The following is a 27,534-nucleotide window of genomic DNA, read 5'->3' as shown; positions in this document are numbered from 1 at the left end:
GAGAGGTTGAAGTGTTCTCCCACTGGTTTTTGAATGTTATGATTCCTGATGTCAGATTTGTGTCCATTTATTCTTTTCCGTAGAGCAGAGTTAGTTGAACTAGGCACCTGAAAAAGGAGAGAGAGGATACCGGGCAACTGCCTCCAACCACTACCTCATTCAGCTGTGCTGGTTAGCTGGAATGGGGAGTGCAATTTCTTTCTCTTAAGCTGTAGCCCCAGTCCTCTGTGTGCCTGACAACTCCTAAAGACAATGTGCTTGCTCTATGCACAATAATAACGTTTAATCTCTCCAGGTTTTTATACCTCACCTATTATCGAGGTTTAAGAGCACTTCTATGGTGAACCACCTGAAGCTCATTAAAAAATTCAATCCTACGTTGAAGTCAATGGGCTTTTATTCAAGCAAAACATCCATGAAAGCCAAAGCTGAGATACAGGCAGGTATGTATTTCAGGTTCTGTCCCTATACAATGGCTTGAACATGCTGTACTAAAATGTTATGAACAAGGTCAATTCAACCATATTTCAACTTTGTCACTTAAAGGTGAATATGTGCAACCTAATCCTACAGTTGTTTTCTAAAAGAGGAAAGCAGGATCAGGCACTTCAACCAGAATACTCTATGCTGTTTTGGATCTAGTGATTAATGTTTAAAACATGCCTCTACGTTTAATAAGATAAATGCAAGACTCTGATCTGAATTGCAAAGATGTAACTGTACGATAATTTTACTGACTTCAGTGGAGCTATTAATATTCACATCAGTGTTAAATGAGTTTGCTGAACTAAAAATATTCCCAGAAAAATGAAGTCCAAAGGACAGCTGCACTTTTTGCATTTTTTCCAATAATGGAGCGAAAATTTATTGAAAAATGAGTACTACATGCTAAGTTAGAGAGACCTGGATAATCAGAAACCTTGGAAGATTGTCTAAAGATTTAAAGTGATAAATGTGTTACTTACTTTGAAGCAGTCTTATTGCTAATTTGCCTTAGGTCTCAGAGGCACTGGCTGTCTTGAAAACATCTGATCAAATCTGCTTCACTGATGATTGGACTACTGTTAGATACTTCTTAACCAACTGCTTTCTAGATGGCAAAGATTTACAGTTGATTAGTCTGCATAGTTCAGTTGTTTTTTCAAAAGGTTCTAGGAAGGGATTATTTTTGTGCCCAAATAGCTCTAAAGAAAGGGTTTGCTCAGGGTCTGCAGTGTGAATATCCCGGATTCTGAACACAATGTTCACTGAAGCAGACAACGCTAAGTTAAAGAAGCATTTAGTGTTTCAGAATGCCAGCCTTAATAAGTATCTTTTCGGGGGGGGCAGTGGGGGGAAGCTTTCTTTTTTTTACTTTAGTGCACACATTATTTTTTTTTCCAGTGATCAGGGACATGCAGATAAAGTTGGATATACAAGGCAAGATTCAAATGTTTCCTAAGGAAAGTTCCTCATTCTACTTGAAGCCATGCAGTGGAATAATTCAGTTGCTAGTGACAATACTGTGTCCTTTCCTTGGGAAAGAGTTCTATTTCATCTTTGGCAGACCAAGTTCAGCAATTCAACTGTGCAAAATTAGAACACAGTAATCAAACTCCCTGCCCTTCATTAACAAGTGGAACTGATACAAATGTCCTGGAGGAGAGCAGCTCTGAGGGGGATCTAAGCCATTTCTCTGTACTGTACAGGCTGACCCATTAGCCATCTACAGGAAGAAAAAAGTTAAAGAAGTGCAAGGTGCATTATATGTAACTGGCTCAACTATAATCAATTGTCACACAGCAGATACAAATTATTTAATAAGACATTTTAGTGTTATCCTCAAGGGAAAATACCTGTCTCTCCAAAGTTTATTCTATGCTTGAAATTGAGAAGTATTTTAATTTAGGCATTTATAATCATAAAAGGAACACACTGCATTATAGTATTAAGGATTTAAAAAAAAAATTGAAACCAGGAGTTGGGAAGGGATATAAGCTTGCATGTCTCAGGGCATAAACCAACCTCTGCCTAATGGGGTCTAGGAAGAAATTTTCCCTGGTGACAGATTATTCCATAACTGCAGAGTTTCCCATATCTATCTACATTATTGTGGATAAACCCATTACATCTGTCAGGACGCAACCATACATCTACCTCCAGATTTTTTCATATAGTCAGGATTTCTTCATATATTTTTCATATCACAGTCTGTGCAAATGCCATCAACTCTGATTCTTCTGAAAGGCTTTTCCTAATCTTTCACCAGATGAAAGAAAACTCCTTGTTTAGGAAAGCAAAAACAGAAATTTTCATACTTTCCTCCTAATTCCCCCCTCCCCACACACACCTTTTAAAAGCCTAATATCAAATGCACATTCTCTCAACTTCTTATGGGTGGTACTTAAATCATGATAGACACACCGTTTCTCTTAAATCTTACAAAGCAGCCCCTCTGTGTTGTAAGTTTATAGTGCACATAACAGTGGCTCAGCATACTTTCCAGCAGAGCTATGAGTTTCTAGGCTAAGAAACCTGGAATGTTCCCACTACTGCTGGCTAATGATCCTTCAAATGCACACTAATATGTCTGATAAAAGTCTCTCAGCATGAGTGTACAGAACGCTTACCATAAGAATGACAGTACTGTGGGCAGGGCAAATCACTGACATCATTTCAGGCTGAATTGGATGCTGGAGGCACAAATTAAAACAGTGAGATTTTATGTCAGTGGGCTTTGACAGATGGAAGAGTGCATCAAATCTCTAACTGTTTAAACCATTAACTCATCTTTCCACCTGCATTATCTTTGACAAGGACTCTGTTGGAAGCCTGGAACAAGTGCTCAGAGAGAAAATTCAGGAGTGTGTGTTTTTCTGAAGAGAAATCAGCCTTCTCTTTTGAGGCAGAATGTTTATTTGGCTGCTGCATTTGTAAACTTATTTATCTTGTCTTTCACACATCCTCTCTATTCTGAAAATTGAAAACGGCTTTTCAGCTTCACAGTTGGATCAGTCAATCAAGGGCTACTGTCAGAGCCTTGGCTACAGTGAACAAGAAAGTCAGATTGAGATTCACGGTGCATTATGATGATTCCCATTTATTTCCACTCCTTGTAAATGCCACTGCACATACAGTGCTAAATTAAGCCTGCTGGTCTTTTGAACTTCAACTGCTCAAGAATTTTGAAACTTGTAGAAGGATCTGTAACAAAAATGACCTGTACTTAAAGGATCCTGTTGTATAAAATGCTCATCAGGGGCAAATTCTGGTTTCCATTAAACCAGTATAAATCTGCAACACTTCACCATTTCTGTGAGTCACTCTTGATTTGCACTGGTATCAATTATTATTAGGGTTTGTTTGTTTGTTTGTTTTTAATTTATGGAAACAACCACCAATAAATGTTCAGCACTTTCCAAACACATGAGAAAGTTGATCTCTGCTTTCAGGACCTCACAATCTAAGACCAGACATGTAGACAGAGGTTAGGGGAAAGGGAACAGCAAATAGGCAAATCTGAATAGAGACTGGGAGTGGCGGGGTCATTACACATATTGAACCTATTTCCCCATGTTAAGTGTCCTAACACCTTGTCAACGCTCTACAGTGGGCCATCTTGATTATCACTACATAAGTTTTTTTTCTCCTGCTGATAATAGCTCATCTTAATTAATTAGCCTCTTACAGTTGGTATGGCAACTTCCACATTTTCATGTTCTCTCTCTATATATATATCTTCTTACTCTATGTTCATTCTATCCATCTGATTAAGTGGGCTGTAGCCCATGGAAGCTTATGCTCAAATAAATTTGTTAGTCTCTGAGGTGTCACAAGGACTCCTGTTCTTTTTGCGGATACAGACTAACATGGTTGCTACTCTGAAATAGGCAAATTATATACATTATATACATTATATACATATACAATTCAATTTGATTTGTTGTAATAAGCACAGCAGAAGTGGGCTGTTAAGGGGGTTTATATAGCAGTTAATGCGGATGAGCAGAGGGAGGCCATACTATGCATAAGGGGCATATATAAGAAGAAGGCAGGGATGTGATTGGGTGAGCAAGACAAATGAATAGAGAGCAGTGGCAGAGCAAAGGAGACAGGGAACAATGTGAGGAGTCTGAAAGGAGAATAAGGAAGGAAAGGCAGAGTTACGGAGAGCTTCTAAGTTTAAATTTGATGTGATAGCAGATGGGGAATCAGTGCAGGTATTCCAAGCAAAATTAAAGCAGAATCTTGTCCTGTGTGCAAATAAAGCCACTTCAGGCCTGATACTGTCACCCTTATTCATGCTGAGTAGTTCTTCCTCCACAACTAGCCTCATTTGGTAACATTCTGATAAGCTGGCTCACAGTGAATGACACAAATAGTTCAATTTATTTCAATAGGGCTATTTGTTCAGGAGGATACTAGGCAACAACAGTAAGATATCAGAATCTGGCCCTTTGTGTTCAGTGGGCCTACACATGGAGTAAGGTACTAATCAACATAAATAAATGTGGCAGAATTGGGTATTTAATTTGTGTGCAATAGATCTGAGATGACATTTGCAAGAAAAATTATGCCTTGTTTCTAGGCAATGGGTTAACATGTATCATAGAAGATTTCAGTCATGAAATGGAGGAGAATATTTTCTCTTTTCCTCCCACACCCGTTAAGCAACCTGTATTTCCTCTTGAGGATCTGTATAATGAAATTGCCAGATGAGAGTAGCTATTCAAAGAATAAATCAAGCCTATTATTTTTCACCGTCAAAAACACTGGGGAATTACAAGTGAAGATGGAGAAGAATAGCTTAAGAAAAACATGCATACACTGATTACTGTAACTGGGCAACATCCTTCTCTCTGCGCTGCAAACTTCTACTGAGGACTCTGTATGTAAAATTTCCACTGACAGCGGGAATTCTGCTGACAAAACGACAGCAGAATCCACAACTGAGAAGTAACAGATTCTGAGCATGGGGCTTTTGTCCCTGAAGTCTAATTTTAGAAATATAAAAAGCAACTCACAGAACATCGATAACTAGAAGGTGTTGCCTTTAAGCCAGCCTTCCCCATGCTGCTTTGAGGGTCATGTTAACAGGGGGGAAATATAAGATTGCTAAACTTGTTAAGAAAGATATAATGACCTTTAATACAGTGCCCAGCAATGTCTAAATGACAGTAGACAGAAATATACAAACATCAGGTACCATCACCATCAAAAAAACTGAGTAAACAGCAGACATTAAATATGCAGTTAATAAATATATGAAACATGGCAGAAAGTCTCAAAATGTACAAAAATGGGGGAGAAGAGAGGCACTGCTAGAAGCTAAAACTGTAGGTGCCCTCCATCCCCCTACCACCAGGAATCTATAATTGTGACAGGCAGAATGCAGAGAGGCAGAAATGGAAAGGCTGAGATCACTGAGATAAGACTTATCACTGCTGCAGGGATAGGTTCTAACGGACTTGATTTAGTAATATATATATTCTGTTATGTGCTGACTAACAATTGCTTAATAAACTAAGTCAAGCTTGGTTATCTGAGGCCTTTTTAATTATTGAATAAATCTGACCCTTTTGAATGATTTTCAATGATTGATTATGGATTACAAAGGCTCCTTCTTTTTAAATTGTAAAAATGATAAATAAATAAACAACCTCCAAGACGACATAGTACACGTCTGACCTGACATTGGGTATTCTGTCTGTCTAGTCATCTGTACATTGAAAATAATGGGATTATAAACAGAAGATTTTTTTTTGGCCACTGCCTTCATGAGAATAGATAAAAAATGAATTATTTGGTATTTAGAGACAATATAGATTATAATTCTTAGAATGCTAATGAGGGTTATAACCACACATCAAAGAAGAATAAACCTTAGTGTTGGGCATGAGTTGAAACTTGTATAATCAAAGTTACAGTATTGGTTATTTTAAGCTACAGGACAGCTACATAACTAATTATAATTCAAAACGTATATATCTTGCCTTGGCCATATCCAGCTTGTGTAATTGCATTTTGCCAATCTAAATCTCCCCTGCAATTTCATTTGAATATTATATTACTCTTTATTTCCTGTCCTAAAATGCATATTTAACATTTACGTGATAGTGACTAGAGGCCATCTATGTCAGTACCCCGCTGTATAAATATGTATCAAGTGACAGTCCTTGCCCCAGTAATGTCTATGCCCAGTATAAATGTATTTATTACACACAAAATAAGGAAGTTAACAGAACATTTATTTAGATTGCAAAGTTAAGCATTCAAAAGTCAGAAGTGCCAGTATTATTACAGTGCAGTCTTAATTCTGCCTGTATATACTCCAGTCTGGGCACTGAATGACAGTGACAGGTGATGACAGGCTTCTCATGATCTGCCCTGTTACATGTTAAGGCACAGCTAATGCCATCAAATCAACATCCAAATATCACCCAGTGAAGTCCTGGATTGAACAGCAATGGAAACCGTTAATGTGCAAAAAGGATTCCTCTCAGAGCCACTTCAAAAAAAACATAGGCCCCATTCTATGAATTTGCCAACTGAACATCAAAGTTATGTCCTAATCTAAAAACTATGACCTAGCTTGCGTCATTCAAGAGATGATTGATATCCTTCTGCAAGAAGCCCATATCAAAGATGATGCCCAAGAATCACACTGCCATATTGCCGGTTACAATCTTGTTGCCTCCCTCCATCACCTGAAACACAGCCTTGCCACATACATCAAGCAGGTCATCAAGGATTATACCATGGGAGATGCCAGGAGCAACCTCAGAACCATCATCATCTCAATAAGAATTGGCAAGATAATAGCAGTTAAGGTGTATAAACTGTCAAATACAGACTGGCTTTCTCCTCCATTACCAACAGCCTATCACCCAGCTACATGAACGATCATTTCTATAGCCATCACACAACATAGACTATAATAGTAATGATTCTGCAGATTGGCCATCAGACAAAGACACACATCTTTTTGATGCAAAGGACAGAGGCTCTTTTCATTCTGCCTGTTAGAACAGAGATTGGTCTCTGTTTCCTCACCAAAGACTAGTTTGGAATCCCTCAGTATGCCTCCAAACTATTCTTAGCAACTTCCCACTCAGATAGCATTGACTGGTGATCATCTACATTGGGCCTGAACTCCCAGCAATCCTAGCTAGGATTCACTGCGACCGGTAAGGCAACCGTAACAAAGCCCAAAAATTTTGATCATTTTACCGAGTTTGTCTGCAAGAAAAATATGTCTCATGGGTATTGAAAAGGATAATCCCCATGCTGGAAACCAGAAACAGAAAGGCTACTAAAGGAATACCAAATGTCTGGTGACCCAAACACTGAAATACCCCTATTAGAGTCTCTGAATTCAGCATACCATCAAAGATGGATCAAGCTCTTTGGAGCTCTGGACTTTACTCACTCCAGCCACAAAGCTTGGCTATTTCTGCCTCAGCTTGGGGCTGCAAACATCAAAACACTGAAGGTTCCTTATGAATTCAAAACCACCAGGGGACAAGTCTATTAAGTGCAAAGCGCACAGAGACCTCACTGCCTGCCTCCTCCCCTCTATCAGTACCCTGCATTGTTGAGGAGGTAAATAAGGCCCTCACTCACCAAAGCCAGGAAAGCTGCAGTTCCTGAAGGTATCTTGGTGGAATTTCTGAAAAACCTCAGAGACAAGGGACAGAAATGGCTCACAGCACTGTTCTCCGATATCCATTCCTTAGGGCTTGTCCTGAGGATCTGGCATAAGGCCATGGTCATTGACATTGCCAATCCCTCATTGTATTGGCCTGTATTAATCCTCTGCACATTATACAAGCACATGGAGAAAATATTATTAGCAAGAATTAGGCTGCTTGTCACAATGTTACCAAATTAACAAGTGGATTTCCGACCAGGCTACAGCTGTACTGACCAAATATTAGCCTTAAGAACAGACACTGAAGTCAGATTCCAAGGAAAACTCAAGCCGGGGCAACTTTCTTAGATTTATCTGCCATATGGAGCAATGGCCTCCTCCTAAAAGCCAACAAAATTATCCCACACAATGCAACAATAACATTCTACTGATACTTTCTGACCAATCACAGGTTTCATGTTTTCCTTGGTGACCCAGTCAGCAGGCCATATGCTATTAATGATGACCTACCATAGGGATCAGTCTTAGGATGATCCTGTTTAATATTTTCACCAGCAGCCTTCCCCAAAATCATTATGGAAATTTGTCTATGCAGATGATGATGCTTTGATCACGCTGGCATGGGATTTACCGACCACAGAGTAAATCCCAGCTAAGGATCATAAAATCATGGAAGAATATTTCTTATATTAGTGGCTAAAACCAGACCTCACTAAAACTGTCATGTCATCATCTCATCTAAACACTTGAAAAACTACGGCAAAACTACACAAGAATTTCTTTGACCAGCAGATAAGATACAATCCCACCCTGACATATACTAGATTGACATTAGATGAAAACCACTAGCACCTTAAAAATATTCAAGACAAAATAAAGATGTGTGTAAATCTCAGAGAGAAATTGGCAAGGACAATCTGGGGAGCTGATGCAAATGCTCTACTACCGCTTCATTGGCTCTTGTCTACTCTGGTGCACAATATTGCTCATCCATTCAGGCACATAGCTCGCACACATCACTTGTTGAGTCTCAGTTTAACACCTTCATGCAGATTATTACGGGAACAATAAAATCAGTGTCACAACCATGTCTTCCCATATTGATGCATATCCACCCAACCCAAGTTACTGTGACATAAGAATTCTTCAGGGGTTCTATAATATTTTAGGTAACAAGGATCTTCCAATACACAAAGACCTAAATAATATACCAAGATTCCAACTTAATCCAGAGAATCTTTTTTGCTTTTAGTGCAAGAGCTGAAAGACTCAGGGTTTTTTCCCCCTGGAGATTAATGGTGAGCAAGCTAGAAAGATGCCAGTGTCCCAGATAAACACCTCATCAAAGAACCAACCAAAGAATCCAATGCCTTTTTATTTCAATGGAAAATATGGTCTACTTTGAACTACATCCACATATTACATGGCAAATGCTTCCACCTTCTCCATAAATGGGGACTGAGACACAATCCTATTTGTGACTGCAGAAATTGACTTCAAACTATCATAGAATCATAGAAGATTAGGATTGGAAGAGACCTCAGGAGGTCATCTAGTCCAAACCTCTACTAAAAGCAGGATTAACCACAACTAAATCATCTCAACCAGGGCTTTGTTAAACCGGACCTTAAAAACCTCTAAGGATAGAGATTCCACACCTCCCTAGGTAACCCATTCCAGTGCTTCACCACCCTCCTAGTGAAACAGTTTTTCTCAATATCCAACCTAGACCTCCCCACTGGAACTTGACCATTTCTCCTTGTTCTCTCATCTGCTATCATTGAGAACAGCTCCATCCTCTTTGGAACCCCCTTCAGGTAGTTGAAGACTGCTATCAAATCCCCCCTCACTCTTCTCCTCTACAGACTAAATAAGCCCAGTTCCCTCAGCCTCTCCTCATAAGTGATGTGCCCCAGCCCCCTAATCATTTCTGTTGCTCTCCACTTGACTTTCTCCAATTAGTCCACATCCCTTCCGTAGTGTGGGGCCCAAACTGGATGCAAAATTCCAGATGTGGCCTTACCAGTGTCGAATAGAGGGGAAAAATCACTTCCCTCGATCTGCTGACAATGCTCCTACTAATACAGCCCAATATGCCATTGGCCTTTTTGGCAACAAGGGCACACTGCTGACTAATATCCAGCTTCTTGTCCACTGTAATCCCCAGGTCCTTTTCTGCAGAATTGCTGCTTAGCCAGTCAGTTCCCAGCCTGTAGTGGGACATGGGATTCTTCCTTCCTAAGTGCAGGACTCTGCACTTGTCCTTGTTGAACCTCATCAGATTTGTTTTGGCCCAATCCTCCAATTTTTCTAGGTCAATCTGGACCCTATCCCTACCCTCCAGCGAATCTACCTCTCCCCCCATTTTAATGTCATCTGCGTACTTGCTGAGGGTGCAATTAATCTCATCATACAGATCATAAATAAGGATGTTAAACAAAACCGGCCCCAAGACAGACCCCTGGGTCACTTCGCTTGATATTGGCTGCCAACTAGACATGAGCAATTGATCACTACACGTTTAGCCAGCTTTCTATCCATCTTATAGTCCATTCATCCGATTCATACTTTAGCTTGCTAGCAAGAATACTGTGGGAGACTGTATCAAAAGCTTTGCTAAAGTCAAGATATACCACATCCACCGCTTTCCCCATATCCATAGAGCCAGTTATCTCCTCATGTAAGGCAATCAGGTTGGTCAGGCATGACTTGCCCTCGGTGAATCTAATGTTGACTGTTCCTGATCACCTTTCTCTCCTCCAAGTGCTTTAAAATAGATTCCTTGAGAACCTGCTCCATGATTTTGCTGGGGACTGAAGTGAGGCTGACCAGTCTGTTGTTCCCTGGGTTCTCTTTCTTCATTTTTTAAAATATAGGCACTATATTTGGCTGTTTTCAATCATCTGGGACCTCCCACGATCACCACAAATTTTAAAAGATAATGGCCAATGGCTCTGTAATCACATCACCCAATTCCCTCAGCACCTTGGATGCATTAGATCTGGACCCATGGACTTGTGCATATCCAGCTTTTCTAAAGAGTTCTTAATCTGTTCTTTCACCATTGAGGGCTGCTCACCTCCTCCCCATACTGTGTTGCCCAGTGACCAGTCTGGGAGCTGCTTGTGAAGACAAGGCAAAAAAAGCATTAAGTACTTTAGCTTTTTCCACATCATCTGTCACTATGTTGCCTTCCACATTCAGTAAGGGTCCCACACTTCCCCTGACCACTTTCTTGTTGCTAACATACCTGTAGAAACTCTTGTTGTTATCCTTCACATCCCCTGCTAGCTGCAACTCCAATTGTGTCTTGGCCTTCCTGATTACACTCCTGCATGCTCTAGCAATATTTTTATACTCCTCATCAATCAATGTCCTAAATAATCTTAGCCCAACGGTATCTCTGCCATCCACTCCATGTCACCTGAAGCAATCAACTGGATCCCCCAGCCTAGACTTGGACATCTAATATTGCTGCTTTAAAGCCATATTAAAGAAGAAGAATGAATGTTTTTGCAGAGTAGGATGGCTCCAGATGAGGAGTGTGGGTTGCGGTCAGGGGAGAGCCCGGCCCAAGTCACCTTTCTCAACCCCCGCTCTGAGGGGATGTGTCTCTTAGCCTGGGCTTCAGCCCAGGTGGGAATGACTACACTTCTATTTTTTAGCCCCATAGCAGAAGCCTCACAAGCTCGAGTCAGTTGACCTGGGCTCTGAGACTCAGTACCATGTTTTTTGTTTTGTTTTCTGCAGTGTAGACATACCCATATTTAGCCTACTATAGGCTGTCTCTTGAATAATTATTGAATGTGTATTTACCATTCATACTGACATGCTCATGTCAAAAATATCCCAGGATGGAATTACAATTTTATGCCCTTTCTTTGCAGAAAAAAATCCCAGTTCTCAATAGAAAATTGTTACTTTTACTTCGGTTATCAAGGTGGATCACTTACCCGGAGCCAAACTATTCTGATTACTTCCACAGCTTTGTCTAGGAGAGCACAAGTTTAGATTCATAGATTCTAATGCAAGAAGAGAACATTGTGATCATCTCGTCTGACCTCCTGTATAACACAGGCCATAGAACTTCCCCAAAAGAATTCCTAGAGTAGATCTTTTAGAAAAACATCCAATTTTGATTTAAAATTTGTCAGTGATGGAGAATCCACCCCACCCTCGTTAAATTGTTCCAGTGGTTCAGGGGTTCTCAAACTGGGGGTCGGGACCCCTCAGGGGGCTGTGAGGTTATTACATGGGGGGTCGTGAGCTGTCAGTCTCCACCCCAAACCCTGCTTTGCCTCCAGCATTTATAATGGTGTTAAATATATAAAAAAGTGTTTTTAGTGTATAAGGGGGTCGCACTCAGAAGCTTGCTGTGTGAAAGGGGTCCTCAGTACAAAAGTCTGAGAACTCCTGCAATTGTTAATTACTCTCACTTTAAAAATGTATGCCCTATTTCCAGACTGAATTAATCTAGCGTTAACATCCGGACATTGGGTCATGTTATACCCTTTTCTACTAGACTGAAGCACCAAGTAGTTTTGTTTTTTTTAATTGATTTGGACTTCATTCTGTTTGCACATTATAATTGTGATCAAGTCATGATCACTTGTGCCTAAGATACCATTAATTTTTTGTTTTGTGACCAATTCCTGTCAATTTCATCAAGATAAGGTGGTCCAATATAGAATTCCTCCATGTTGGATGCAACACTTTTTGAGTTAGGAATTTGTCATCCTTTGTTAAGAAATTCTGAGGATGTTTTCATACTGGCGGCATTAAGACTGTCAATGTATGTCACTCAAATTGAAATCCCCTATGATTATGCAGGTTTTTCCCCTATGCATTATAGATAGGTGCATAAAGAACAAGCTATCCTGTTCCCTGGTATAACTTGGTGATCTGTAACTGACACATAATAATACCCCATCTTGTGCTTTATCTGCTAGGACATTGATCAACAAGTATTCCAGATAATTTTCTTCTGAGTTTTCAGTGACTCAGAAACAGGTAATGCCATTTTTTACAAAGAGTGTCATACCCCTCTCCTTTTGCCAGCCCAATCCTTCAGATAGGTTATAACCATTGATTTTTAACATTCAAATATATGAATCATACCACCAAGTGTCAGTGATACCAACTAGATCAAATCTGTAGTCATAAAAGAGAAATTCCAATTCTTCCAGTTTGTTACCCAGACTCCTAGCCTTGGTGTGTAGGTAATTAACGAATTTCTTCTCTTCACATCCTTTGGTTTCCTGAATAAATTTTATTCTCAACATCTCAATTTTATGCTAAATGAGTACTCATATCATCCCACTTTTTATCTTCCCCTTTGCTACTAGTTTGACATTCTCCTGACTACTCTACCACCCAGCATGTCCCTGAGGAGACTAGTTCCCTTTCTACTGTGGTGGAGGCCATGCAAACTGTACAGCCCTCTCTCCCCACACAAGGTGGACCAATGTCCCACAAAATTAAAAACTTCTACCACTTACCTCATCCATGGTTCATTTCCAGAATCTTCTGCGTTCCTTCACTTATGGGACAGGAAGGATCTTGAGAAGATCACTTGGACATTCTTCTTTTGCATGCTTCTGAGTTCCCTAAAGTCTTCATTATCCGGGAGCTATACTGCAATGTAGTGTCATTAGTGCTAGCATGAACCACCACCAATGGATCCTTGCCCAAAAGCTCCAGAAGCTTAGCCAACCTTAGAGTGATGTCTCATGTTTTGGCTCCTGTTGCCTGCCAGTTTCTTACAGAATGTTCCTTTCATTCTTCTGAGTATCAAATCCCCAATAAGGATCAACTGACTTCCTTGAATAATTGGAGATCTCTTTGTGGATAAGCTGGATTTTCTTAAAGGTTGGGCCCAGCTCCCATCCATAGGATGAGCTGGATCTTGAGAGATATCGTCCACAGCTTCCATATTCCATCTGTTCTCTCTGGTGGCCACAACCTGCATGGCCTCATCTGTTTCCAGCTGTGTTGAATTCTGCCTTGACCTCTTGTCTCTTGTCAGGGACTGCAGGTCTCAAATGTCAGACCACCTGTCTCTTATGAGCCAATAAGTTCCAACCTGTAAAACGCTGCAAATCCATGGATATCCGCTTTTAATCCATCGATCATTTTGGTGGATCATGGGTTGGATGCGGACACAAATTTTGTATCCATGCAGGGTTCTACCAACCTGTCACCCAGTGACCTGCTAACAATTACCAGAACTGGAAGTTCAACTCTGACAGAGGGCTCCAGTCCAGGGATCTGAGTGGCAGAATACTGGGGGTCCTGATTGGTTTCCTTCTTTTATTTAAACCAAGCACAAGAACAGGAAGTTGTCCATGAAACTAGTTTACCCCAGTTTAGTTCTGTTTCTCTTGCACTACCTGCTCCTACTGCCAGACTCTGATCTCCTGATAACCTGCCTTTGCCTACCTCGTGACACTTGACTCTTGGTCTGTCCTCTGGCATATCTCAGACTCTCATCTGCTAGTATCTGACCTGTCAGGGCTCTAAACTCCTACTCTGACTGCTAAATAAGACTGCCTGTGTCCTGGTAGTGACATTCTGGTAGTTACAAACTGCCAAGATTCCTCTCTGACTTTCTTTCTCTCTGACACCTTGGTGGACAGTGTGACGCTGTATGGTGTATGTGAAACAGTTCATGATATTATGGATACCAATACTTTAAAATTATGATGAATCATGACCGATATGCTGTCATACACAGATGGTTAAGGGTTAATGTCTCTTTTACCTGTAAAGGGTTAAGAAGCTCAGTGAACCTGGCTGATACCTGACCAGAGGACCAACGGGGGGACAAATACTTTCAAATCTTGGTGGAGGGAAATCTTTGTTTGTGCTGTTTGTTTTGTTCATTGTTCGCTCTTGGGGCTAAAAGGGACCAGACGTACACCCAGGTGTTCCCAATCTTTCTGAATCAGTCTTTCATGTTTCAAAATTGTAAGTATAGCCAGGCAAGGAGGATTAGTCTAATGTTTATTTTCTTAACTTGTAAATGTGTCTTTTGCTGGAAGGATTTTTACCTCTGTTTGCTGTAACTTTGAATCTCAGGCTGGTGGGTGCGGGGAGTCACTCTAGGCTATATGAATCTGAATACCCTGTAAGCATTTTCCATCCTGATTTTACAAAGATAATTTATACTTTTTATTTCTTTAATTAAAAGCTTTCTTTTTAAGAACATGATTGATTTTTCCTTGTTCTGGAATCCAAGGGATTGAGTCTAAACTCACCAGGGATTGGTGGGGGGAAAAGGAAGGGAATGGTTAATTCCTCTTTAAGATCCAAGGAGTTTGGATCTGTGTAGCTTCCCAAGGCAACCCAGGGAGGGGAAAGTGGGGGCGGGGGGAAAGGAGGAAGGATGGTTTACTTCTCCTTGTTTTAAGACCCAAGGGGTTTGGGTCTTGGGTTCCCCAGGGAAGGTTTTGGGGGAACAGGAAGTTTGCCAAACACTATATTTTTGGCTGGTGGCAGCTTACCAAATTTAAGCTAGTAATTAAGCTTAAAAGTGATCATGCAGGTCCCCACTTTTTGGACGCTAAAGTTCAAAGTAGGGAAAAACCCTTGACATATGCCATGTAAGATATCTGCAAAAATGTTACAATTTGCCAAGTAAGATAATCTTTTTTATATGTTTGTATCACCTTTGTATTATGAATTACAGCTATGTAGGGTATATCTGTATTTCTCAACTTGTACTGTGTTTCTGGGTGACACCCCCAGACAGATTGGCATCAGCACTGCCTAGCCTGTTCAATGGCCCATGAAGGGTCATCACCTGCACAACGAACCCATTGAAAGGAACTAGGCGATACATCTTATGAGTCAGCAAGGCATGTGGTATGCTTTCGGACAGAACTTTAAGGCCTTTCCACGGCATGTGCTGTAAACCTTGTTTTTGGAACACAGGAATTATAAGCCACATCGCAAAAGGAATATAAAGGGCAGCTGCATCATCTTGTTTGTCTCCAATCCTGCTTCCTACCTCTGGAGTAACTTCTTCACAAACTGAGGTTCTGAACAAAGGACTGAATGATCCATCCAAGCTGGGGATGTATTCCAGAGGGACTTTCAAGCCAGTAAACTCACCCATACTGCTAAGAACCTGATATAAGGACTCTGAAGTCTTTGTATGTATGTGACTGCTTTACCATTTAACAACTGTCTTTCCATAAAGAGAAAGTGGCAAGATTAAAAGAGACAGGAAAGAGAAATTAGGAAAAAGGAAAAGCAAAATTACCAAACCATAATATATAGGGGATATTTTCTAACAAAGAAAACAAAAAATGTGGAAAATTAAATAGAAATGATAACAGGAAATTAAAACAATAAACCGATCCCAATCCTTCTCCCATGGGAGTCAGTGAAAAAACTCCCATTGACTTCAGTGAGAGAATGTTCAGGCTTGCAATCTCTATCATCGGACATGTTACCAGTTGCTGTCTCAGGTCTGCAATGAGATCCATACAGACAGTCTCCAACACCCCATGGAGTCCCTCTGACTTCCATGGAAATCTATGCAGATGCCAGCATCCAAAATGAAGATGCCGGAGTCCATGCTGGCAGTGGGTGTGTTCAAAGAATAATAGTAATTTATTTATTTTTATTTATTCTGTAGTTATGGGGATTGTCTTAATGATTATAAAAGGCCACCAACAGTTTTGAAATTGCCCATCTATTAATATACAAGTAGGAGAGTGTCTTCAGATGTGCTCTTCAGTTTTATCTTGTGAAATGGGTCACTGGAGATATCTTATTAGATTAAATTATATATATATGAAACCAGTGGTACATATCTTGCATTCATAATCATGCTTTTGTGACCTGTTCCATTAAAATAACAAAAAATAAATGGTCATTTGAAACTGAGATAACTGGTCTATAGTTGGTTCTGTGAGAACTGTAATCAATTTTGTCATTATATTTGCATCTCTTTGAAAAAAAAATAATGGTTCTCAGGTATATTCAATTTACATTTCCTGTTTTCAAGCCACCAAGACTATCCCACACATTGGTATTAGAGGATATTGGTATAATATCTTGCTGTAACTTCAGAGTTACTGAGATCAACAACATGAATTTCCATTGTATTTTATTAATTACTGTGTTGAACTTATAAAGAGCTTCCTTAAAAAGAAAAACAGCAGCATTAAAGATGTACACAATATTTCCTTAGACTGGCAAAAAGTTTACTACATATACACAAAATGATGTAGAAGGTTTATGGACTCAATCTTCAGCTGTGCCACGCTACTACTAGGAGGAATTCAGAAGAGTCATGGGGGCCAATCCTAGATCAACCAGAGGCTAAAACAGGGATCCATGGCCTTTACAATGAGGAGAAAACTTCAGTTTCCCCCCGACAGAATGATTTGGGGGAAGAGGCATTTTCTTCCTCAAAGCTCCCACTTGTAGGTTTTGCCACAGGAGAGAATGCTCTTTCCCTACAATGAAGAAAACTCTAGAAAAATATAAGATAGGGGAACAATCCTCATGGGGAGACAAAGTGGAAGACCTAATTGTTCTCTTTTATCTCTTACATTTCTCATCCTACGTAATGGATTTTAAATAATTAGGAAACTGTAAGTTAAATATTTGTTGTAAAACATCTAGGTGGTAAGGAATGCACAAGTACAAAACACAAGAGAGGAGCCTGATCATTCCAATGCCTTTCAAATCTGTTGTTCTTACTACCCAATTTCCTTTTTCTCTAAAATTGTCTACAGATTTGATTAAAAAAACTTCATGAATTTAAAGAATGGAATGTAAAAATAAATCAATGAATTAACCACACAGTCTCTCAGAGAGATGTCATGTGCTACTGACATGATTTCTTGACAAACTTCTCTGTCATATATGAGAAGCAAATAGTTGTGGTGGCAAATGACGTCATTTTAATGTGTAATTATCTGAGCACATTTGCTAACAAGGTAAAAGGTAACATCTATTGCCATTGCTTGTGCCTATAGTTATTTGCCCCACAAAATTGTGCCCATAAGGACTGTGGGAACAAAACTAAAGGCGCACTGTGAAAGTTGGGTGGTGAACTTTTAAAAATTTGTTCTGAAATCTTCAAAAATTGTCTTCATTTTACACTCTGGTTGAGATGACCAGAGCAATGGAGGGAATATGGAGAGAAGATGTCTGGCAAAATCCCCCACACTACTTTGAAATCTCAGCTTTTATGTACCCCATCTATTTAATTATAAATTACAAAATACAATGGGTAAAAGCAGCAAAGAATCCTGTGGTACCTTATAGACTAACAGACGTTTTGGAGCATGAGCTTTCGTGGGTGAATACCCACTTCGTCAGATGCATGCATTCACCCACGAAAGCTCATGCTCCAAAACGTCTGTTAGTCTATAAGGTACCACAGGATTCTTTGCTGCTTTTACAGATCCAGACTAACACGGCTACCCCTCTGATACTTAAAATATGATGGGGTAAATCCTGCTGCAAAAACCTTCTGGGAAATCCCATTTCCCATGGACTCAGCACCACTAAGAATACAGTCTAGTACACATTTATTTATTTTCCTTATAAATGCCAAACCTATTGTTGCTATGCAAAATATTTCTGTTACCCTCCTACCTACTAGAATATGATAAGACAAGCTATCATGTCCACTCTAAGCATTCAGCAATATACAATGTGAATAATAGTCATGTTTTCAGTTTAAAAAAAAATCTTAACTTGGAACATTCAGTCTTTCATTCCTTTCAAGACAGTAATTCAATCTAAAGGTTGCCCTCAAATTCATGCTAGATAAGATATATGTTGTATGGCTGCTATGCACTTGGCACTGATTCAAATGGACGTTCATTTAACCTCTGCCCTGTTTTAGCATTTGGGCCACATTTTTGTTTCTTTCTTTCCTTTTTCATGCAGACAAAAGCCATTCAGTGAGTTTCTTTCAGAGATTAGCAAAGGTACAGTATCAGCCTCAATAATAAAAAGGGAAAGCGACATCAAGATCATTGAAAGGATGTGAAAGTCCCTGCACGTTCTTAAGGAGGTGATTTAATTATGATGTATCACTTACTCTGAATGAACCTCTTTTATGGGTGGTGATGTTTCTCTGTAACAGTGTAACAAGTAGAACCTGTTTCCTTGAGAATTCAGGATGGCTGAGTATTGAAAATGAGAAGAGCTATAGTAGGAATATTTTTCATTCTTTCTTCTGATCCCAACATGCTACTATTCATGTGCAGCCAATGTAACTTACAAATATAGCATTTTTATCATTGATAAGACTAATAATCTTTCTGTGTTGTATTTTGATTTTCATGCAACAGCATACTCAATAAGGAACTGATCCTCCAGTGTCATCAACTGGAAAAATGTCATTGTCTTCAAAGGGAGCTGGATTAGATCCTCCATGATCTAAAATTCTTACTGTGGAGATGTTGATACAATATATACCAAGATTCACCATATGCTAGAGCTAATATTAGCATCAACATTTAAGCAGATTACATTAAAACAGTAATGCACAAACCTTTTTGCGTATGCGAAGTCTGGGTTTCATAAAACCGAGTACACTCAGCTATGTCAACTAACCAATGCACCTCTTTAGTAAGTGATCTATTCCATTATAATGCTACTGGGTTTGATCCCATTTATAGCAAATCTATCAGGGAATAAACAACAAATATAGATCACTACATGATTCAATGCCTAAATTATTGTAAGCCTACATCATCATGGAGATTTAGGGTCTGTAACTTTTTTTCCACAGTTTCTCATTGCCCATTCTTCACGGTTTTCAGGTGAATTACTAAGGTAGGAAATGGATGCATCTAACATTGTGTGTTTATGAAAAGAGCAGTCAGTGACTAGACCCTGCAGTTCCACTTTAACCCTCTAACTCTGCTGAAGCATTGTTGCTTCTCTCCAGGCAACCTAGCAAAATTCTTGTCCAGCAAAATCAGTTGGTTATCAGCTCACTTACCCCCTAAGCTTTTGGGGTCAAAGAGTCATCTTGAGAAAGGGTAACAGTAGAGTCACTGGGATTTGTGAAAGAATTTTGTCAAAGAAATTCAATCCTATGCTGTATATTAAGCATCCAACTGAATGAAACATCTAATGTTGGAGTATTTCAGAGTTATTGGACGTACACTTTAACAAGATTGGCTGCTTCACTCACTTTTCTAAAACATTGTGTCAGATAGAAATTATGGGTCAGATTTTCAGTCAGTGTACACAGGCATAATTCCAGATTGCTATAGGTCAGGAGTGGGCAAACTTTTTGGCCTGAGGGCCACATCGAGTTTTCAAAATTGTACAGAGAGTTGGTTAGGGGAGGCTGTGCCTCCCCAAACAGCCAGGCATGGCCCAGCCCCTAACCCCTGTCCAACCCCCACCCCCCATTTCGCCCATGACAGCCCCCGGGACTCCTACTCCATCCAACCCCTCATGTTCCCCATCCCTGAAAGCCGCCCCAGGACTCTGCTCTCATCCACCACCCCCTGCTCCCTGTCCTCTGACCACCCCCAGACCCTCTGCCCCTGCCTGCCCTCCGCCACCCATCCAATCCCCCCTCCTTCCTGACTGCCCCCCCGGGATCCCTGCCCCCATTCAAACCACCTGTTCCCCGCTCTCTGACCACCTCAACCCCACTATCCACACCTCCAACCCCAGACCACCACCCCGAACTCCCCTGCCCTCTTACTGTGCTGCCTGGAGCACCGGTGGCTGGCGGTGCAATAAGCTGAGCTGAGGCTGCGGGGGAGGGAGAACAGCAGGGGAGGGGCAGAGGGATAGCCTTCCAGGACAGGAGCTCAGGGGCCGGCAGGGGGGTCCCATGGGCCGGATGTGGCCCGCAGGCCGTAGTTTGCCCACCTCTGCTATAGGCCTATTCCCATTTCCACCAGCAGAGGATATGGCTCTCTAGGTGCTTTATCTGCCTATAAAGATCACAAGACTATGTTTTATCATAGCGAGTGTTTTTCAGAAGAAAACTTTATCAGCTCCTTCAGAAGACAAGTTTCTCAAAGTCAAAGACAAGTTTCATTTCCAAAAAAAAAAAAGAGTGAAAGCTTCTGGGTAGTTAAAGAAGCACGTACCTTTGAACACTGTTTATGATTCTGGCACCAAACAAGGGAGCCATTGTTCTGCAAAAGAAAAAGAAAAATATATATATTAATACTAAATATGTCATTAAAAATTGCCCAGATCATGCCATCAGTTTTTAGGCTGAACTTCTCTTCTAATTCTGTTTGGAAACTGCTGTTACAATATAAACCCGGTATCAGTAACAATCCTGACAATTGTTTAGTTGTTATTAGGTGAGGTCTTCATCCGTGCCTTGGCCCCTTTACATTGGGTAAAAGGCTTAGCATGGCATAAAGGTCCCTTAAAAGCCCTGGTTACAACTGGGAGAGAGTTCCCCCAGCATAGGCACAGGGGAACCCAGCCATAAGGCTGCCTTCTGAGGATTCCCTCACCCAGCACTGATTGTAGAGGCATGCTGAGGGGCAGAACTGAGAACAGAAGGAATGTGTCAGAGCATATCAGGCAGCACTGTGGAGATTCAAGGCAGTGCTCCAGCTGACAGGGGAGGCTGGTGTAACTCTGACAAGATCTTAGGGCATCTAAGTTATGACAGGGGTCTCTACAGCCCCCAAAGTAGCTCACGATTGATAAAATGCAAAGGTGGATTAAAACCACTACCGTCCTTTGTCCCCCAGGGGTGTAAGTTTACCTAAAATTCCCAAATCTCATCTCTTATTTTTCACCTAATCTGCATAGTGGGGTCTGTGGATAAAAGCACAGGAAAGAAAATCATTTTGTCAATTTTTTCCCTTAAAGCAGACACGAAGGCCTTGATACAGCAAAAGCATTGAAAACACATGAATAGTCTCAGACATCAACAGGACAACTTGCATGTTTAAAGCTGAGCACATGCTTAAGCACTTTGCTTGGCTAGGACTTGAATTATAAACATTGATTTCCACATTTATGTGAATAAAACAGAGAGAGAATGGTGGTGGGACACAGTACATACACTTTCTGAATTTGGACCTGCATACTGGACCTGATCCAAAGCCTACTGAAGTCACTTTAAATGTGTCCATTGATTTCTACGGGCTTTGGATCAGCCCATTATGAAGTACAGGGAGAGATACTAAAAACACTGAATTAACAAGAATTATGGCAGAGTAAATGTTTTTAGCATCACAGCTATTTGCTAGAATATCTAAGAAGATGATATATATAAAGATGAGCAACCGGTATTCCACTTAACCAAAGCTCATTTTAGTAGCAGTCTTAAAAGGCTCTTGATTCACATAATTTTATTTCAATATTTTATGGGCATTTGCCTTTTCATTTTCACAATTATCTACTATAAAACTCCTGCTTCATACATATAATCTCATATTTAGCTGTGATTATTTTAGAATTTTACTAGCTACAATGTTTATAGACACAAGAATTGTTACATATAAAAACAGAAGTCATGCACAACCCCTTAAAAAGACATAAATAGTTGAAATAAAACTTTAGGATCTCTATAAAGAACACACATGAGTGGGAATGCTTTAGTGTTATCACAGAATCATAGAATATCAGGGTTGGAAGGGACCTCAGGAGGTCATCTAGTCCAGCCCCTGTTATCCTCAATGTCACTCTAGAATGTATTGATTCCCTTTACGAATCTAGCCACTGGAAATATTAAAGCAATATTTTACGTGCTACTTTCATCTTCTTACTTCTTCACGTAAAAAAGTAACAGAAATAGCAATGATTGCAATAACAGATTAGTAATGACATTGTTTTATTTCCTAGTCAGACAGCCCCTTCTACTGAAACAAAAAAAGCATTCCTGTTTTTTAATTGTATCTGGTACTTTGAACAATACCTCAACAAATATCCAGATGGATGGCTTTCTTTCTTTTTAATGTTTTACATCTACAAACATTTGCATTTTCCGACTGTAAACTAGTATGTGTTCAATTAAAAAACAATTCTAAGTTAGGGCCACATAAAACCATCACTTAGCAGAGTCAGCTGCGTACAAACTAACATGAATGTTATACTGTACTTTATGAGGTGAAAGAGCAATTTTTCAGTGCTTCATTTGAACAATATGGAAACTAGAATTCTAAACCCTGATTCCTCTCCCTTTGCAAATGACTAATACAAATAACATTTACATTCAAGAAGTGATTTTTTTAAATGAAAACCCATCTGGATAGAACTTTATGTTTCAAAGTATCTGAATTCTTGAATTTTAGCTTGGAGATTCTACCTGCTAGATTCTCTTGTGTTATCTGTATTTTTATAGAGTCAAATCCAGGTTCCACTTAATACAGTGGGAATTTTACCCTTGATTTTAATGCGACCATGATCTGACCATTGTACTTGACCTGTACATTTAAGGCCAGATTGCCTTTGAAAATTTCCTTCTGAATTTTAAAACAAATGAACCAAAAATTCAAATGCAAGTGATTAGAAAGTGAAAGATGACAAAGCCATTTGCCTTGGAAATATTACAAGTACATAATTCAAGCTTTTGATGAAAACATGAAAAACAAATGTTTATAAAGAAACTAACAAAGATATTTAGATGCTTTGCTTCCGACAGGTGTGCATGCACACTGCACTATCGAGTTGCCCAGCCAGTAATGTCATTGGGGATTGTGCCTTCCACTCCATAGTAAATGGAAACAGAGGGAATCCAGCAGTGTATAGAAAGTTCTTAGCACCTTGCCAGATCAAAGGATTTGTAAGATGCAAAGCACTGAAAGGTTCAAGAACCTTGTTTCTATCCATGGCATGGAACAGGGAAGTATTTTTAATAAGTATTATCACAATATCCCTCCAAAGCAACTGGAAACTGCCAGCTATGGAGGCAAGCCATGACAAAAATAACTTCCCTCATTGGCATCTTATTCCATAATTTTCCATTATGAGGTTTCTTGAACCTTCTTTTGAAGTATCTGATACCTGACACTGCTAGAGATAAAAGGCTGGGCTAAATGAACCACTTGTCTGATCTAATATGAAAATCCCTATATCCCTATTATCATTTTTGAAAGTCTGTTCCTTTCTGCAGTCTTTGATTCACTTTTGATTGAAACTCCTATTCTTCAAAAGCTTCTTCTGTCAAAAATGAAAGCCCCATAAATGAAGAGAGAAGCGTAGAAACAAGTCCTTCATATGACAACCTGTCCCCTGCATGAAACAGAGCTACTGAGTAGACAGATCAATAGCTACTGCTAAGGCAAACATTAAGGGGATGGCATGAGTTTACAACACTACAAATGCAGCTCATACAGACATCTTATTCCCAATATTTTTTATTAACCTGTCAGCAACCTCTGCAGCCTAAACATTTATATGCTGTGAAACAGCAATTTCTTCTAACTGATATAACACTCTCCCACCACTCACTCACTTACTAATTAACTGTGTTTATGATGTTTGCATATATAACTCCATGTACAGCATAAATACATCAATGAGAATTTCTCATGGGGTCTTGGGGATTCCTTTTTACCTAACCAAAAATGACAGGCAATCCATCTTCAGGAATATGGAAATAAATCCATTTGAACAGGGAATAGCATTCTCCACACCCGTTTAATTTTCTCTAATTTGCAGAAACTGGGATTCAGATTGCATAGGGAAGAAGTTAGCTATCTGTGTTTAGTACACGCCTGTGCTAAGTTTCCCCTTTTAGACTCCTCCTCCTCCTCCAAGTTCAACAAGCCTTGCAGATGCACCTTATTAGCATATCACAGGCTTAGAATAGCTCATTAGCCTCCTCATACCCAGTGTGAGGGCATGTCCCTTCACATACCCTTCCCCTCATGATGGGATGGCCGTTCACAGGGAAGGGGGTTGGGAGTTTGACCCCATCACCGATCTCTTGTGACAAGAAATCAGAGTTAGTGTGGTCTGGTGTTCTACTCAGATACTATCTCATTAAAAGAGGGTTCTTGTCCCTCATGGTCTGAATCCAGCATACGGTGGATTCAGATCAGTGATTAGGGAGAAGTGGCTACACAAAAGGTAAAACCTGAAGGCATCTACCACCCATTTGATCGTTAATGCCTCCTTTTCAATAATTGAGTATGACTTTTATCTAAGGAATAGCTTCCTACTTAGGTATAGGACTGGGTTTTCTTCTCCTCCAAAGTCCTGTGAGAGAACAGTGCCGAGATCGATGTTCAAAGCATCTGTATGTAGTATGAATTTCCAGGAAAAATTAGGGTTGAATTATATGGTTGCCTGGCATAGTCATATTTTCAGTTCCCTGAACATTTCCTTGAACTACCATCCCAGTGGATCTTCTTAGGGTTGGTGCCTTCCTCAAATTCTCCCTGGTGAACATCCCTATGTTTCTAATTTTCTCTCTTAATTCAGATATATTGAGTCATACATAAGGCACTAACATCTTGCTCTTCCCACCCTTCTCATAGCAAGTCCAAGATGCCTTGTGGTTGGCAGACATACAGAAACTCAAATAAGAAGAGCTCTGTAGAGGTTTGTGGGATTTCCCCAATGGCAAAAAGGACTGGTGGAAGTACCCAGTCCCACCGCTTAGGGTTGTCATTAGCAAAGCGTTTTAACTTTCCTTTCGAGGTGTTATTAAACTGCTCTACTAAACCATCCATCTGTGGTTGGTATACCAAAGTTTTCAGGAACTTGACCTTCAGAAGGAAGCATAATTCCTTCATCAGTTGGGAAGTGAAGTTAGAGTCTTGATTGGTTCATATCTTGTGGCATCTCTGCCACCCACTTATACCACCACTCCGATTCCATCTTGAGCAGAGCAGCTGGCCTCTATCCTCTCTAAGGCTTTTTTTAAAAAAAACCTTTGTAACAGGCATAGTTTTCCCACATTCTCAACCATTTGTGGGGAAGGGCAGGGCTCTCTAGGCCCCTCCAGGTCCCACTGTCTGTTGTTTACCCTCTCTTCTACCATTGCAGGTGTGCCTTGTTAGTACAACACAAGCCCAGAAGAGCTCTTTATCTTTTCCAACCCAGTGTAAGGGCATGTCCTTGTCTGTACAGTGTCTAGTTTCTCCACTAAGGACACATGTCCTTCCTGGCCACTGATGACCAGTAAGCAAATAGTGGACCTGCCTTTTGTTGAGGTTCTCAGTGTTTTTCTGTGCGAATCACAGGATGCCAGATTAAAGAAGCTTCTGCAAGACCTCTCTTCAAGAAACTCTCTTTTGACACTAAGGGAATGTCTTCACAGCAATTAAAAACCCTGGGTTGGCCTGTGTCAGCTGACTCAGGCTCATCCTACTTGAGCTATGAGGCTGAAAAATTGCAGAGTAGATATTCAGGCTGAGAGTAGAGCCTGGGCTTTGGGACCCTCCTCCCTCACAAGATCCCAGAGTTCGGGCTCCAGCCCAAGCCTGAACATTTACACCACAGTTTTGCAACCTCGTAAGCCCAAGACAGTTGACAAGGACCAGCCATGAGTGTTTTATTGCTGTGTAGACATAGCCTAACAGATTTGTTAACTACTGATCCATATCAAACTCCTATTTTCACAAAATGTTCTTCGGCAGGTCATGTGGGGGCAATCAAGTAGGTTTTTAAGTTAAGTGGGGCAACATACAGTAAAATATTATTGTATTTACTACTAAGCTGAAAATCAATGAAGAGCTGCATGTAATAGACCCAAACCCACAAGGCCAGATCCTGGAGTCCTGCTTAGGGCCCCATGTTCCCTTTCACGTACATATGGAAGGGAACTTGTCACTGCAGAGGAGGAGAGTTTTGCCTCTGTGATATGCCTCCCCTGCAGACTCCAATCCTGCAGGAACTACTTGACTGGAGCGAAAGGGAGGAGGTAGGATCCAGCATTGCACATTTGGAGATGGCAAGGAGGGAGTTGGTGAACAACCTGGGCTTCTTTCCTAGCTGAACCCAGGGATATAGACAGTGTTAGCTTCTACTTGCTTGTTCCTCTTGAGAATAATTCTCAGGGCAGCATTTGGAAGAGTCAGCATGAAGGTACAAGGCTTGCATACAATGGTCTGCATGAGTACAGAACCATCTAAGATAAGCTCAGATCCCAGGGATACAGTGGCTTTAGGGGCTGGTCCCCAGGCATCTGTCATGGGGAGGGCAGAGGAACACCCAAAAGCATTGCTAGGAAACTCCACAGATTGATACCCACAGGCTGAGGTTCCCTGGGAAGAAATCCAAAATGGTAGTCCGTATTTTGGAATACATATTTGGAGTGCATCTATTGCTCTGAGTAGGAGAACTCTCTATACTGTATGATCCTTCAAAGCAAAATGAAATACACTGATTTCTGAACAAAACCCATAGTTATGTTACAATTACCTAAGCTGCTGTGATGGGGCAAGGCCAGATGGCTACAGTAAAGTACTGATAAACAGATATGTTAGCCCCAGGCTAAACAAATCCCTAGGACCATGGCAACCAAATGGCAGTTGCTCCAGGTTAATCAAAGCACCTGGAGCCAATTAAGACCTTTCTAGAAGGCAGTGGAAATAGCTACTTTAATTAGAACACCTGCAGCCAATCAGGGCGCACGCTAATCAGGTCACTGAGTTTAAAATGGACCAACATCATGGCGAGGAAGCCAAGGAGAAGGATGAGGGGACGGAGCAAGGGTGTGGGTGCTCTTGGAAGTGCAAGGAGCGAAGTGAGAGTGGTACTTGGCCGAGATTAGAACAACATTATAGACCTCAGGAGAAGAATCCTGGGTGAGGATAAAGAGGTTTGGAGAGGCCATGGTGAATAGCCCACGGGAGCTGTTACTTCATATTCAGCGTTACAGGATACTAAGACAGCTGAATCCACAGGCCCCGTCTGAACCTGATAGAGGGCGATGCGGCCTCCAAACCTCCAACTGCTGATCGCAATCACAGGATTGTACCCAA

The 27,534-nt window shown here is 40.5% G+C and overlaps 1 protein-coding gene across 1 annotated transcript in view; it reads right to left on the bottom strand.

The window, feature by feature from the left end:
• The window catches only part of ANOS1 (anosmin 1), a 191,056-nt gene that overhangs the window by 135,373 nt on the left and 28,149 nt on the right, over nucleotides 1-27,534 (bottom strand). Inside the window, exon 2 of the mRNA XM_032790052.2 lies at nucleotides 20,722-20,769. Within this exon, the coding sequence (XP_032645943.1) occupies nucleotides 20,722-20,769 (48 nt within the window). The remainder of the gene's footprint in view (nucleotides 1-20,721; nucleotides 20,770-27,534) is intronic.

The sequence above is a fragment of the Chelonoidis abingdonii genome, chromosome 1 (genome assembly GCF_003597395.2).
Source record: "Chelonoidis abingdonii isolate Lonesome George chromosome 1, CheloAbing_2.0, whole genome shotgun sequence".
NCBI lineage: Eukaryota > Metazoa > Chordata > Testudines > Testudinidae > Chelonoidis > Chelonoidis abingdonii.
This window is presented reverse-complemented; position numbering and strand designations above follow the sequence as displayed.